The sequence below is a fragment of the Mobula hypostoma genome, chromosome 13 (assembly GCF_963921235.1).
Source record: "Mobula hypostoma chromosome 13, sMobHyp1.1, whole genome shotgun sequence".
Classification (NCBI taxonomy): Eukaryota; Metazoa; Chordata; class Chondrichthyes; order Myliobatiformes; family Myliobatidae; genus Mobula; species Mobula hypostoma.
The window spans coordinates 58,255,466-58,269,568 of NC_086109.1; the positions used below are offsets into that span (position 1 = coordinate 58,255,466).

Genomic DNA, 14,103 nt, shown 5'->3' on the forward strand with positions numbered 1-14,103 from the left:
AAAATGGGGGCATTTATTTTAAGTCATAAATGCTTGCAAATTTCCATATAGCCCTTCAAAAGTTAAAAGATATTACCTTGTTTTAACATTTGGCTTTCTAAGCTGAAATACACACAGTCCATGCAACTTTTAAGCTTGTGTGTTTATTTTCACCAATTTAAATTAAACCGTCACAATTCACGGTTCAAAGCGTGAGCAGTTAACACCCTGTCTGATATAATTGAACATGTTTTCTCAGTGTTGTTACATCCTACATTAGATAAACAGAGTGCTAACCACCACATTTTCTAGAATCACAAAGGAGCTGAAAGAACTTCATATGTGCTTTTGTTTCAGTGGCCTTTGAGAATATCTGCATAGCCGGCAAGCTGCACCAGATATTAAAAAACAAATGGCTATAACACTCACTTAAGTTGATTGTAGAAAAATTGATTAAAATGTACCAGTACTGAAGGTTTTTATTTAATGCTTCCATCTTGTTATGCTGCTGCAGCAAGAACTACTTTCAGACCTTCATAATCTGATGCAAATTTTAATAGTCAAAGAATACCCACAACAGCTTATTGAATCTTTGGCCAATTAATGTAACCACAGAAAAATAACCAAATTCTGAACTAGCTGTGCACTGAGCAATGGAAAAGCTGATCCCAGAACCTTTCACTATAAATGTTGTTGTTTGACACAGTTGTATAGCATGAAGGTAGGCCCTTCAGCCAAGTCCATAGTGACCTTCAAATGTCTGTTTGTCATAATCCTACATTAATCACAATTTATTTTATTGACACTCCCATCAATATTTCCTCGATTCTACCACTTATGTAAACACTAAGTCAATTTAACGTACCTTTTAGATGTGGTCGGAAACTGGAGCTTCCAAATGAATCTTGGGGTCAGGGTAAACATACATACGCCAAGTACATGGCATCAGGTGTCAGGATTGAATCTTGGTAGCCAGACCTTTGAGACATTAGCTTTACTAGCTGCACCAGTCTGTGGTCTGGGATGTAATGATACTCTTTTCAGTCCTTTTTTTTCTGTAAAACTCAAATAAGAATAGTACCTGATACAATATTATGAAATTTTAAAATTGCTAACTTTTTTGATATGCTCACTAGCGTCCTGACTTTTTTTTGTGGGGTAATTTCCTGTAAGATGGTGACGGTTTCAAATGCAGCTGCCTCTCAGGGGACAGCCAAAGGTGCACTTTTCTTTTTAAAACGTGTTTTTTTGATTGTAAGATGACACTGAACTGCAAGGACTACAGATACAGCAGGTCTACCGCGTTAGTGATCTGCTTGTTCAGAGCAGCCAGCCCGGGTGTCAAAGGAGCCAGTAGGCGAGATGGGGAAGGAGGGTTCTAGCGGTCAGGCCAAAGAGGGTTCGCTTTGCTGACCATGTTTCTATCTGCTACTCAAAGGCATCGGATTTGGTGCATGAAAGCAGTGTACAGTTTAACCATGAATCCTTATGGGTCGAGTTAAGAAATGGCAAGGGTAAAAAGACACTAATAGCAGTTACATGAGTGAGGAACTGGCCCAAGTAGATTGGAAAAGTAAGCTAGATGGAGGGAAGGTAGAGCAGAATTAGATGAAATTCCTACAAGAAATAAGGAAGGTGCAGGAAAAATATATTCCAAGAAAAAAAAAAGTCATGAATGGAAAAATGGCAAAAATGGGGCTAACGAGAGAGGTTAAGGCTAAAATAAAAGCAAAAGAAACGGCGTACAAGGAAGCAAAAACTAGTGGGAAAACTAAGGACTGGACGACTTTTAAAAACTTACAGAAGGAAACTAAGAAAGTCATTAGGAAAGAAAAGATGAATTATGAAAGGAAGTTGGCAATTAACATAAAAAAGGATACTAAGTTTTTTTTAAATATATGAAGAGTAAAAGAGTGACACAGGTAAATATAGGACCGATTGAAAATGATGCTGGAGAAATTTTTATGGGTAACAGAGATGGCAGAGGAACTAAATGAGTATTTTGCATCAGTCTTCACAGTGGAAGACATTAGCAACATACCTGATACCCAGAAGTCTCAGGGAATAGAATTAGGTACAGTCAAGATTACTAGAGAGAAAGTGCTTGGGAAGCTAAATGAACTAAGAATAGGTAAGTCTCCTGAACTGGATGAGGTGCACCCAAGGGTTCTGAAGGAGATGGCTTTGGAGATTGTGGAAGCATTGGGAATGATCTTGCAGGAGATGGCATGGTTCCGGAGGACTGGAAGGTCGCAAATGTAGTTCCGCTGTTTAAGAAAGGAAGGAGGCAGCAAAAAGAAAATTACAGACCTATTAGCCTGACATCGGTAGTTGGAAAGTTATTAGAGTCAATCCTCAAGGATGAGGCTATGAAATACCTCAAGGTGCATGACAAGATAGGCCCAAGCCAGCATGGTTTCATGAAGGGAAGATCCTGCCTCACCAACCTATTGGGAGTTTTTTGAGGTAATCTCAAATAAGATTGACGAGGGAGAGGCTGTCGATGTTGTGTATTTGGATTTTCAAAAGGCCTTCAATAAGGTGCCACATAAGAGGCTGCTTAATAAAATGAGAGCCCATGTAATTATAGGAAAGATATTGAAATGGGTGGAGCATTGGCTGATAGGCAGAAAGCAAAGTGTGGGAATAAAGGGATCCTATTCTGATTGGTTGCCAGTTACTAGTGGTGTTCCACAGGGGTCGGTGTTGGGGCCGCTTCTTTTTACAATGTATATCGATGATTTAGATTATGGATTAAATGGTCTTGTGGCTCAGTTTGCAGATGACGCCAAGATAGGTGGAGGAGGAGGAAGTGTTGAAGAAACAGAAAGGTTGCAGAGAGACATGGGCAAAGAAATTTCAAATGAGATACAAATTTGAGAAATGTACAGTTGTACATTTTGGAAGAAGTAGTAATCGGGCAGATTATTATTTGGATGGGGAGAAAATTCAAAAATCGGAAGTGCAAAGGGACTTGGGGGGGTCCTCGTGCAGGATACCCTAAAGGTTAACCACCAGGTTGGACTGGCAGTAAGGAAAGCGAATGCTATGTTGGCATTCATTTCAAGAGGAATAGTGTATAAGAGTAAGGAGGTGTTGATGAGGCTCTATGGGGCACTGGTGAGACCTCATTTGGAATACTGTGTGCAGTTTTGGGCTCCCTATCTTAGAAGGGATGTTCTGATGTCGGAGAGAGTTCAGAGAAGATTTATGAGGATGACTCCTGGAATGCAGGGGCTAACATATGAGGAGCGTTTGCTGGCTTTTGGACTGTATTCATTAGAGTATAGAAAAATGAGAGGGGATCTCATAGAAACATTGCGAATGTTGAAAGGGTTGGACAGAGTAGATGTGAAAAGGCTGTTTCCCTTGGTGGGTGAGTCCAGGACAAGAGGCCACAGTGTTAGAATTAGAGGGTACCCATTTAAAACAGAGATGAGGAGAAATTTTTTTAACCAGAGGGTTGTGGATTTATGGAATTTGTTGCCACATACAGCTGTGGAGGCCCGATCATTGAGGGTGTTTAAGGAGGAGGTTGATAGGTATCAAATTAGTCAAGGTATCAAGGGATATGGGGAAAAAGCCGGAAATTGGAACTAGATGGGAGAATATGGTGGAGTGGCAGAGCAGACTGGATGGGCCGAATGGCCTACTTCTCCTTTGTCTAGTGATCTTGTGATGAGTGACTGACTCAGGTGTTTCTCCTGCGATCGTAAGACCCTGTTGGATAGTGGTAATGTGAGCTACTGTAGGCCTATTTCCCTTGTTTGATGGTGAGGCAGCAGCGTGGCCTCAGTTGTAGCAAGGACTAGGCCTCAAGCCATGGGCTTGCCTGCTGCTGCAGTCTAGGTGAGGAGACACAAGAATTGGTGTAGCGATGCCCGTGTTTGGTTGGAGGCTGGCCTCTCCCATTGGTGCTGCCCTCTGGTGATCGACCGATGGAATGATAGGCTGATTTGCCGGGAGCTGTACCATCAATTTGCATGTCATTCAAGGTCTTGGACTATACGTTGTGGTTTCTTGTATGACAATGTGCTTTTTTTCTCTCTCCGTATTCTGAATGTATATCATGCCCAAGAGGAACATGATTATTTGACCCCTTTGGGGTTCAAAACTGCAAAGAATTGCAAATTTAACCGAAGATTGTTACTTTCAAAACCCATCAAATATCTTTAGATATTTTTAAAGATACTGTATTTACATATCCCATTTAATCAAGAAGTAAAGAAATAGTGCTTTAAGTTCCATACTTTATAACCTCTGAATTGCATTTTTTTAATTGTTGCAAGTCATTAACACGAAGTTTATTTTGTATAAGCTATTGTGTTTCTTCCCCAGTCGAGCACATGAGCGGCCTCCGCCACATCCACATCGTATGCATCCTAACTATGGTCATGGGCATCATATTCACGTTCCTCAGACAATGTCCTCGCATCCACGACAACAACCAGAGAGGCCAACATGGTCAGTGGAGAATTCTCCCATTTATTCCAGCAACCATTTAATGCCTTATTTTTGAAATGACTGGGGCTAGCGCAGTATGATGCTTTGGTGTAATTTTTTTAAAGTATTGAAGATAATATCAATACGTTTTGAGTATATTTAGAAGTGGGTAAATAATAGTTATATTTGCCCACAGAGATGGAAAGAGATTCTTTTCCAAAAATGTTGACCTGTATTTTCAGCCAACAATTGAATTGCATTGCCGGTCTTCTCTGTATAATGAATATCTGCTGATTATAATGATGCACTGAGACATTGAATAGAAAATCATGGTTTGAGAAATATTATAAATTATTTGTCATTTTAATGGAAAGTAATTTTCCTGCATGTCACCTTAACTTGTTTTGCACAGGGCCATAGATTTTGGAATTTGAGAAATGAGATCAAATTGCAGGTTTATAGTGCTGGCCAGATGATTCTAGTCATGATAATTGTTGGCCTCCTGAATTGTTACTAATTTTTTTTGGTAAATATTTTTATAACTATGAATTGTAGAATATTTGTGTTGTAATGCAGCTTTAATATTGAGTAATGAATTAATAAACTTTTGTTTAACCTGTGTAGGGATCTAGGTATTGAACCAGGGGTGACTGCAGCACCATATCCACCAAGTCACCTTCATCCTCACTTGGCTCATTACCACCCACCACCACCTCCTCGACTACATCATTTCCCAATTGGAGCATTGCCGTTTATGGTGAGCAAATTAATGGATGATCCAATTTTTAAATGATTCTAAATGTGATAGAGCAGTTTCTTTTTCCAAGTCATTCCAATGCAAAGATATTAAAACGAACATTGTTCTAATGTTAAATTCACCTTCATAGAATTCACCGTTAGAAGGTTTTGTTGATGTGTTTTAATTTTAGCTTTGTGTGAAACTATATAGTTTGCATTGTAAAATCTTGCTTAAGGAGATGTCAGGCGTGGTACATTGCATGGTGGTGTAGCTAAAATCTCTCTGCTTCCTAATTTGTGTAAGGTTTGAGGGTGCTGGTTCTGCATTGCTGGTTTCACTGGAGGCTATTGGTAGACTACAGCAGGTATAAAGCAATTAGTTACTCATAGGATCAGGTGGGTAAAAAAAAAAGCACTGCCATGTTCAAACGACAGCCATCACGGTATTCTTTCAATACAAGGCTCCCCCCATTTTGAACATAATTTTTGGAAACATTTAACAGTTTATATCTGAAGTTGCCCAGAGGGATTTCTTTTCCATCTGACATTTTCACTTCAGGTTTCTGCTCTGCCTAGATTTAATTTAGCAACATATGTTACAGAAGTTAGGAGAATCAATTAGATGGTTCCAGGCTGATTAAAATGCTGATATCCAAATAAATGAACAGATGTTATTCAGCTATTACCTCCAACAAAAACAGGCATCAGTGAATTCTGAGCTGTATGTTATTGCTAGATTTTGGAAGTATCTCGCTGAATTAATTCTTATTAATGGGAAATGCACTGCAGGATAGCAAGATAATGAATACTTTGACATTGAAAGATTACAGTATAAAAATGAGTGCATTTGGATTTTACACAATATAATTTTACATGTGAGAAGATCTGACTTTGGATTCTGGTTTATTAATTAGTCAGTTATTTATACAGCACTCTTAGCCCTTTGCAGGGATGTTATCAAAGCCACAGAAAGAAGCTTGGTTATCAATGTAGATATAGATTTAAAGGGATGTAATAAATGCAGAAGGTTTTAAAGAAGCTTTTCAAAAATTTTGGAGGGGAATAAGTGAAAGCACATTGCAATGTCAAAGACCTGAAAGTATGGTTACCTGTAGATCTATGTAAATCAGGAATTAGAAAATTAAGGAGTTACTGGAAGGTTATATATAGGCTTGAGATTACTTGACATGGGAAAGAGTGAGCACATGGAAGAGTGTTAGAAGTAAGTAAAGAATCAAGGTCCATATGGAACCAGGAACCTACGTAGACCACATACCATAAAACATAGGAATAAGACATATGGCCCATCAAGTCTTCTCTGCCATTCGATCAAAGTTCATGCAATTTCCCTCTCAGCTTCATTTTCCTGCCTTCTGCCCATAATCTTTGATCTTACTAATCAAGAACTGGTCAATCTCTGCTTTAAATGTACCCAATAACTTGACCTGTGGCAATGAATTCCACAGAGTCACCACCTTCTGGCTAAAGAAATTCCTCTTCATCTCTGTTCTAAAGGGATGTTCTTCTATTCCGAAGCTGTGCCCTCTAGTTCTAGACTCTCCTGCTACTGGAAAAATCTCCTCCATGTTCTGTCTAGGCAGTTCAATTCCTGGTTGATCTCAATGAGATCCCCCTCATTCTTCTAAACTCCAGTTAGTACAAGTCCAGAGCTCCTCATTCATGAACCCTTTCATTCTTGTAAATTCCATCTGAACCCTATCACATGCCCGCACATCATCCTTAGATGTGGAGCTGCTCACAATACTCCAAGTTTGGTCTGACCAGTACCCTATAAAGCCTCAGCATTACATCTTCTTGAAATGAATGCTAACATTGCATTGCCTTTATGGAATCCTGTTGTAGAACTCAAGTCCTGCACATTCCATTTCTGAATTTGCTCCTCATTTAGAAAATGGTCTACGTCTCTATTCCTTCTACCTCAGTGCATGACCATATACTTACCTACACTGTGTTCCATCTGCTTCTTTGCCCATTGCCCCTAATCTGTCCAAGTCTTTCTTCTGACTCTGCTTCTTCAGCACTACCTGCCCCTCTACCTTTGTATCATTCATAAACTTGGTCACAAAGCCATCAATTCTGTCATCCAAATCATTAACATATAAAGTGAAAATTAGCAGACCTAATGCTGCCCTAGCGTAACACTGCTAGTTACTGGCTGCCAACCAGTAAAGACCTGTATAGTGCATCAACCACGGGGTAATGATTTCATAGGTCATGGCAGCAGCAATTTAGATGGGCTTTGGTTTGCAGAGGATGGAATGTACAAGTTCAAGTGAACTGAAGTAGCTAGATGTACTGACAAGATTTCAGCAAATAGTCCAAGCAAGCATTGGCACATTGAAAATTCAGCTTAGATTCAGATAGGGTGGGAGCAATGTGGTTGGGCCTCATATTGCTGCCATCAAGGTCTCAAAAACAGATATGCACTTGTTGCCAAGTAATTCGTTCTCTGAGTACATAGGATGCTAAATTATTGTTTTCTTTGTTTATATTTATGTAATTGCCTATCTGAAATCAAAATTCATAAAAATTCCAGAGACAACAATCAATTTCAGATTGAAGCTATGGTGCCTTCAACAGTTTTATGGGAGTGAAGGAGAGAGCATGATAAATTTGAGGCTAAATGTACTTCCCATATTTGCTCTTGAGGTATTTACCATCCAAAAACTCTACCTTAAATATTATTTGAAAACTCTTCTATCATTATTAAAGCAAGTTTCTTAAATCTTTCAAAATAAGGAGCTGATTGATAGGAATTACTTCACCCATTGGGCTACAGGTGTTTCAACACTGAAGTTAACTGAGCACTAGCACAAGATTCCTTCAGGGAAGGTCAAAAAGAATTAGTGCTAAATATACTTCTTAACACAAACCAGAAAACTGGATACCTACAATTTTCAGAATTTCAATCCTTGTTTCTGATCTTCAAATTAAAGATTAATTATACATTTTGGAAATCAATTTTGTTCTACCATCATTGATTTGTAAATAGGACTAGAATTTGGCAGGGTCCATGAAGTTAGCTGATTGGTCTATACTTTATACTTTATTGTCGCCAAACAATTGATACTAGAACGTACAATCATCACAGCGATATTTGATTCTGCGCTTCCCGCTCCCTGGATTACAAATATTAAATATTAAAAATAAAAATTAGTAAATATTAAAAATTTAAATTATGAATCATAAATAGAAAATAGAAAAATGGAAAGTAAGGTAGTGCAAAAAAACCGAGAGGCAGGTCCGGATATTTGGAAGGTACAGCCCAGATCCGGGTCAGGATCTGTTCAGCAGTCTTATCACAGTTGGAAAGAAGCTGTTCCCAAATCTGGCCGTACGAGTCTTCAAGCTCCTGAGCCTTCTCCCGGAGGGAAGAGGGATGACAAGTGTATTGGCTGGGTAGGTCGAGTTCTTGATTATCCTGGCAGCACTGCTCCGACAGCGTGCGGTGTAAAGTGAGTCCAAGGACGGAAGATTAGTTTGTCTGATGTGCTGCGCAGTGTTCACGATCTTCTGCAGCTTCTTCCGGTCTTGCACAGGACAACTTCCATACCAGGTTGTGATGCACCCTAGAAGAATGCTTTCTATGGTGCATCTATAAAAATTAGTGAGGGTATTAGAGGACAGGCCAAATTTCTTTAGTTTTCTCAGGAAGTAAAGGCGCTGGTGGGCCTTCTTGGCAGTGGACTCTGCTTGGTTGGACCAAGTCAGGTCATTTCTGATACTGACCCTGAGGAACTTAAAGCTTTTGACCTGTTCCACTTGCACACCACCAATGTAAATGGGGTCGTGCGGTCCACTACTTCTGAAGTCAACAACCAATTCCTTCGTCTTGCTGACGTTGAGGGATAGTTTATTGTCTTCGCACCATGCCACCAGGTTCTTAATTTCCTCTCTGTACTCAAACTCACCATTACCCAAGATACGGCCTACAATTGTTGTGTCATCAGCAAACTTATGTATTGAGTTTGATGGAAACTTGGCTGCACAATCATGGGTGTACAGTGAGTACAGCAGGGGGCTGAGTACACAGCCTTGTAGGGCACCGGTGCTCAGAGTGATTGTAGAGGAGAGCTTGTCCCCTATTTTTACAGCCTGGGTCCTGTCTGTGAGGAAGTTCAAGATCCAGCTGCAGGTCTGAGTGCTAAGGCCCAGGTTCCGAAGCTTAGGAATCAGTTTATTTGGAATGATGGTATTAAAGGCAGAGCTGTAGTCAATGAAAAGGAGCTTTACGTATGCATCTTTATTTTCTTATAATCAAGTCTACTCAACTTGATTAAGATTCTGGCCATTATTTGATTACTTAAGTGACTTGGGCTGATTGGAATCTCCAAAACAAAACCAAAATGTTGAAAGTACATCAGGTCATTCACAGTGAAGACAAGAAGCACTCCAAATGCAAGCCTTTGCTGTTTAAACTTCGTTATGAAATATTTTATAAAATTTTAACCCCTTTTCCTTGAGGAATGTCGTGCTAGTTATTCATGCAAATTACACAATACCCATGGCTAAAGTAGCAACTAACAGAAGTTATTTAAAATAGTTGCTCACGCAACACACATCAAAGTTGCTGGTGAACGCAGCAGGCCAGGCAGCATCTATAGGAAGAGGTACAGTCGACATTCCGGGCCAAGACCCTTCGTCAGGACTAACTGAAAGAAGAGCTAGTAAGAGATTTGAAAGGGGGAGGGGGAAGGGGAGATCCAAAATGATAGGAGAAGACAGGAGGGGGAGGGATGGAGCCAAGAGCTGGACAGTTGATTGGCAAAAGGGATATGAGAGGATCATGGGACAGGAGGCCCAGGGAGAAAGAAAAGGGGGAGGGGGGGAAAAACCCAAAGGATGGGCAAGGGGTATAGTGAGAGGGACAAAGGGAGAAAAAGGAGAGAGAGAAAAAGAACGTGTGTATATAAATAAATAACAGATGGGGTACGAGGAGGAGGTGGGGCATTAGCGGAAGTTTGAGAAGTCAATGTTCATGCCATCAGGTTGGAGGCTACCCAGACGGAATATAAGGTGTTGTTCCTCCAACCTGAGTGTGGCTTCATCTTTACAGTAGAGGAGGCCATGGATAGACATATCAGAATGAGAATGGGTCGTGGAATTAAAATGTGCAGCCACTGGGAGATCCTGCTTTCTCTGGCGGACAGAGCATAGGTGTTCAGCAAACCGATCTCCCAGTCTATGTCGGGTCTCGCCAATATATAGGAGGCCACATCGGGAGCACCGGACGCAGTATATCACCCCAGCCGACTCACAGGTGAAGTGTCACCTCACCTGGACGGACTGTCTGGGGCCCTGAATGGTGGTAAGCGAGGAAGTGTAAGGGCATGTGTAGCACTTGTTGCACTTACAAAGGTAAGTACTAGGAGGGAGATCAGTGGGGAAGGATAGGGGGGACGAATGGACAAGGGAGTTGCGTAGGGAGCGATCCCTGCGGAAATCAGAGGGGGGTGGGGAAGGAAAGATGTGCTTAGTGGTGAGATCCCGTTGGAGGTGGCCGAAGTTACGGAGAATAATATGTTGGACCCGGAGGCTGGTGGGGTGGTAGGTGAGGACAAGGGGAACCCTATTCCTAGTGGGGTGGCGGGAGGATGGAGTGAGAGCAGATGTGTGTGAAATGGGGGAGATGCGTTTGAGAGTAGAGTGGATGGTAGAGGAAGGGAAGCCCCTTTCTTTAAAGAAGGAGGATATCTCCCTCGTCCTGGAATGAAAAGCCTCATCCTGAGAGCAAATGCAGCGGAGACGGAGGAATTGCGAGAAGGGGATGGCATTTTTGCAAGACACAGGGTGAGAAGAGGAATAGTCCAGATAGCTGTTAGAGTCAGTAGGCTTATAGTATCCCTCCCCACCGATCTCCCTCCTGGCACTTATCCTTGTAAGCGGAACAAGTGCTACACATGCCCTTACACTTCCTCCCTTACCACCATTCAGGGCCCCAGACAGTCCTTCCAGGTGAGGTGACACTTCACCTGTGAGTCGGCTGGGGTGATATACTGCATCCGGTGCTCCCAATGTGGCCTTCTATATATCGGCAAGACATGACGCAGACTGGGAGATCGGTTCGCTGAACACCTACGCTCTGTCCTCCAGAGAAAGCAGGATCTCCCAGTGGCCACACATTTTAATTCCGCGTCCCATTCCCATTCCCATTCCGATATGTCTATTCACAGCCTCCTCTACTGTAAAGATGAAGCCACACTCAGGTTAGAGGAACAACACCTTATATTCCGTCCGGGTAGCCTCCAACCTGATGGCATGAACATTGACTTTTCAAACTTCTGCTAATGCCCCACCTCCCCCCTCATACCCCATCCGTTATTTATTTATATACACACATTCTTTTTCTCTCTCTCCTTTTTCTCCCTCTGTCCCTCTCACTATACCCCTTGCCCATCCTCTGGGTTCCCCCCCCCTTTTCTTTCTCCCTAGGCCTCTTGTCCCATGATCCTTTCATATCCCTTTTGCCAATCAACTGTCCAGCTCTTGGCTCCATCCCTGCCCCTCCTGCCTTCTCCTATCATTTTGGATCTCCCCCTCCCCCTCCCACTTTCAAATCTCTTACTAACTCTTCTTTCAGTTAGTCCTGACGAAGGGTCTCGGCCCGAAACATCGACTGTACCTCTTCCTAGAGATGCAGCCTGGCCTGCTGCGTTCACCAGCAACTTTGATGTGTGTTGCTTGAATTTCCAGCAACTGCAGATTTCCTCGTGTTTGCGTTTTTAAAATAGTTGCTCGATTTGTTTAGTAGTCTTCTGCAGGAGAGCTTCTCAGGAGGCCTTCATGGGAAAAAAATGAAACTGGAAAAGAAAGTTGAAGGAAAGATTGAGAAAAGATGTGAGCTGAGGTGTCTTCAGCTTATGAAACAAGTGGAAGAAGAAATTATATTGATGGTGAGAAAGTGCTTTGAAACAACAGTGCATTAGCCAAAGGACTGATTTAAAGGAAAGGGTGCTGCAGGATTGCAGATACTGAGTGGGGGAGGGGGGAGATGTTTAGAATTGCAGTAAATTAACAATATAGAAAAGAAAATAAAGCAACCTGAAACTGAGGATACCTCAATTTATTATCAACAATGACAGCTTGGAAAGGACTCTGGATCCAGTCCCACAAAATAATATGTACTCTTTTAACCATAAGTCATAAGAGCAGAATAGTACATTGAACCCATCAAGTCTGCTCTTTAACCCATCCAAAATCCATCTCTCCTGGAAGTGGTGCAAATCCAGGCTAAAATTTTGAAGGAAAAAACCTGGTTAAGTTTCTTGTGATTCCTTGTCCCACTCCTCATCACCCCTTGAATTCAAAACAACTCAAAAGATTAGTTTGATCCTGATAATTCTATAAGATGTCTAGTTCTTGAAGGAACTGATGAAAACAGATTTAGCTGGTGTTTAAAGAATTTGTGTCCATCACGTGAGCTTGTGGCCTGAACTCGTTTTCCTCTGTTCTTTGCACTGAGCCATTTCACATCAGTTCTGGATCTGCCATTGCATAACTAAAATTGTTACCTATGGAGACACTGGAATTGTAACAACAAACAATCCATTGGAAGAACTTAGCATCATTACCACAGGTTGATGCAGAGCCAAGAACCTGTCTCTGAATGTAAACAAAACAAAAGAGATGTTTGTTGGCTTCAGGAGGACACAGAGCAACCACTCTCTGCTGAACATCGAGGACTCCTCCGTAGAGATCGTTACGAGCACCAAATTTCTTGGAGTTCACCTGGCGGAGAATCTCAGCTGGTCGCTCAACACCAGCTCCATAGCAAAGAAAGCACAGCAGCGTCTCTACTTTCTGCGAAGGCTGAGAAAAGTCCATCTCCCACCCCCCATCCTCCCCACATTCTACAGAGGTTGTATTGAGAGCATCCTGAGCAGCTGCAGCACAGCCTCGTTCAGGAATTGTACCATCTCGGATCACGAGACCCTGCAGCGGATAGTGAGGTCAGCTGAGAAGATCATCGGGGTCTCTCTTCCCGCCATCACAGACATTTACACCACACGCTGCATCCACAAAGCAAACAGCATTATGAAGGACCCCGCGCACCCCTCATATAAACTCTTCTCCCTCCTGCCATCTGGAAAAATGCACTGAAGTATTCGGGCTCTCACTACCAGACTATGTAACAGTTTCTTCCCCCAAGCCATCAGACTCCTCAATACCCAGAGCCTGACTTGACACCAACCTACTGCCCTCTACTGTGCCTACTGTCTTGTTTATTATTTATTGTAGTGCCTGCACTGTTTTGTGCACTTTATACAGTCCTGGATAGGTCTGTAGTCTAGTGTAGTTTTTGTGTTTTTTTCCTTACGTAGTTCAGTGTAGTTTTTGTATTGTTTCATGTAGCACCATGGTCCTGTAAAACGTTGTCTCATTTTTACTATGTTCTGTACCAGCAGTTATGGTTGAAATGACAATAAAAGGTGACTTGACTTGACTTCCCTGGTCTATTTAATTAGAATAAGCTTGCTTACAATTAGTTTTATTTTAAAATTCCCCATCAGGGTGTCTCCATATTTGGGAGGACTATCCTGTTCTTAGCAATATCTGGTTAGGGTTTTGTACAAGGTCAAAATACTACATATTAGAGAGGCAACATAGAAAATTTCTAATGCATTACCTTTTGAAGCCATATTTGATATAATGTGTATCTTGCCGTTGTAAGTAATCACACATTGTAGACTGGTAATTCCCTTCTGCATTCGTTCCCGCTATTGATTGGGCTAGGTGATGCTGGCTGACTGACCACTATAATTGAGGTCAGTTTTATCCCCCCAAAGAATGGAATAGCATCCATCCCCCCCCACATGTAAATGAGGAAGTGGTATTTGCACTCAACGTTTCAGGAACATCTTCTTCACCTCTGCCATTAGATTTCTGAATGGACATTGAAACCATGAACACTACCTCACTTTT

General features: G+C 41.7%; 1 protein-coding gene across 2 annotated transcripts in view; it reads left to right on the forward strand.

The window, feature by feature from the left end:
- Positions 1-14,103, forward strand: part of rnf111 (ring finger protein 111) — a 155,711-nt gene that overhangs the window by 137,789 nt on the left and 3,819 nt on the right. For both annotated transcript variants that reach the window (XM_063065752.1, XM_063065753.1), the window contains exons 9-10: positions 4,318-4,443; positions 5,047-5,179. In XM_063065752.1, coding sequence (XP_062921822.1) covers positions 4,318-4,443; positions 5,047-5,179 — 259 coding nt within the window. The remainder of the gene's footprint in view (positions 1-4,317; positions 4,444-5,046; positions 5,180-14,103) is intronic.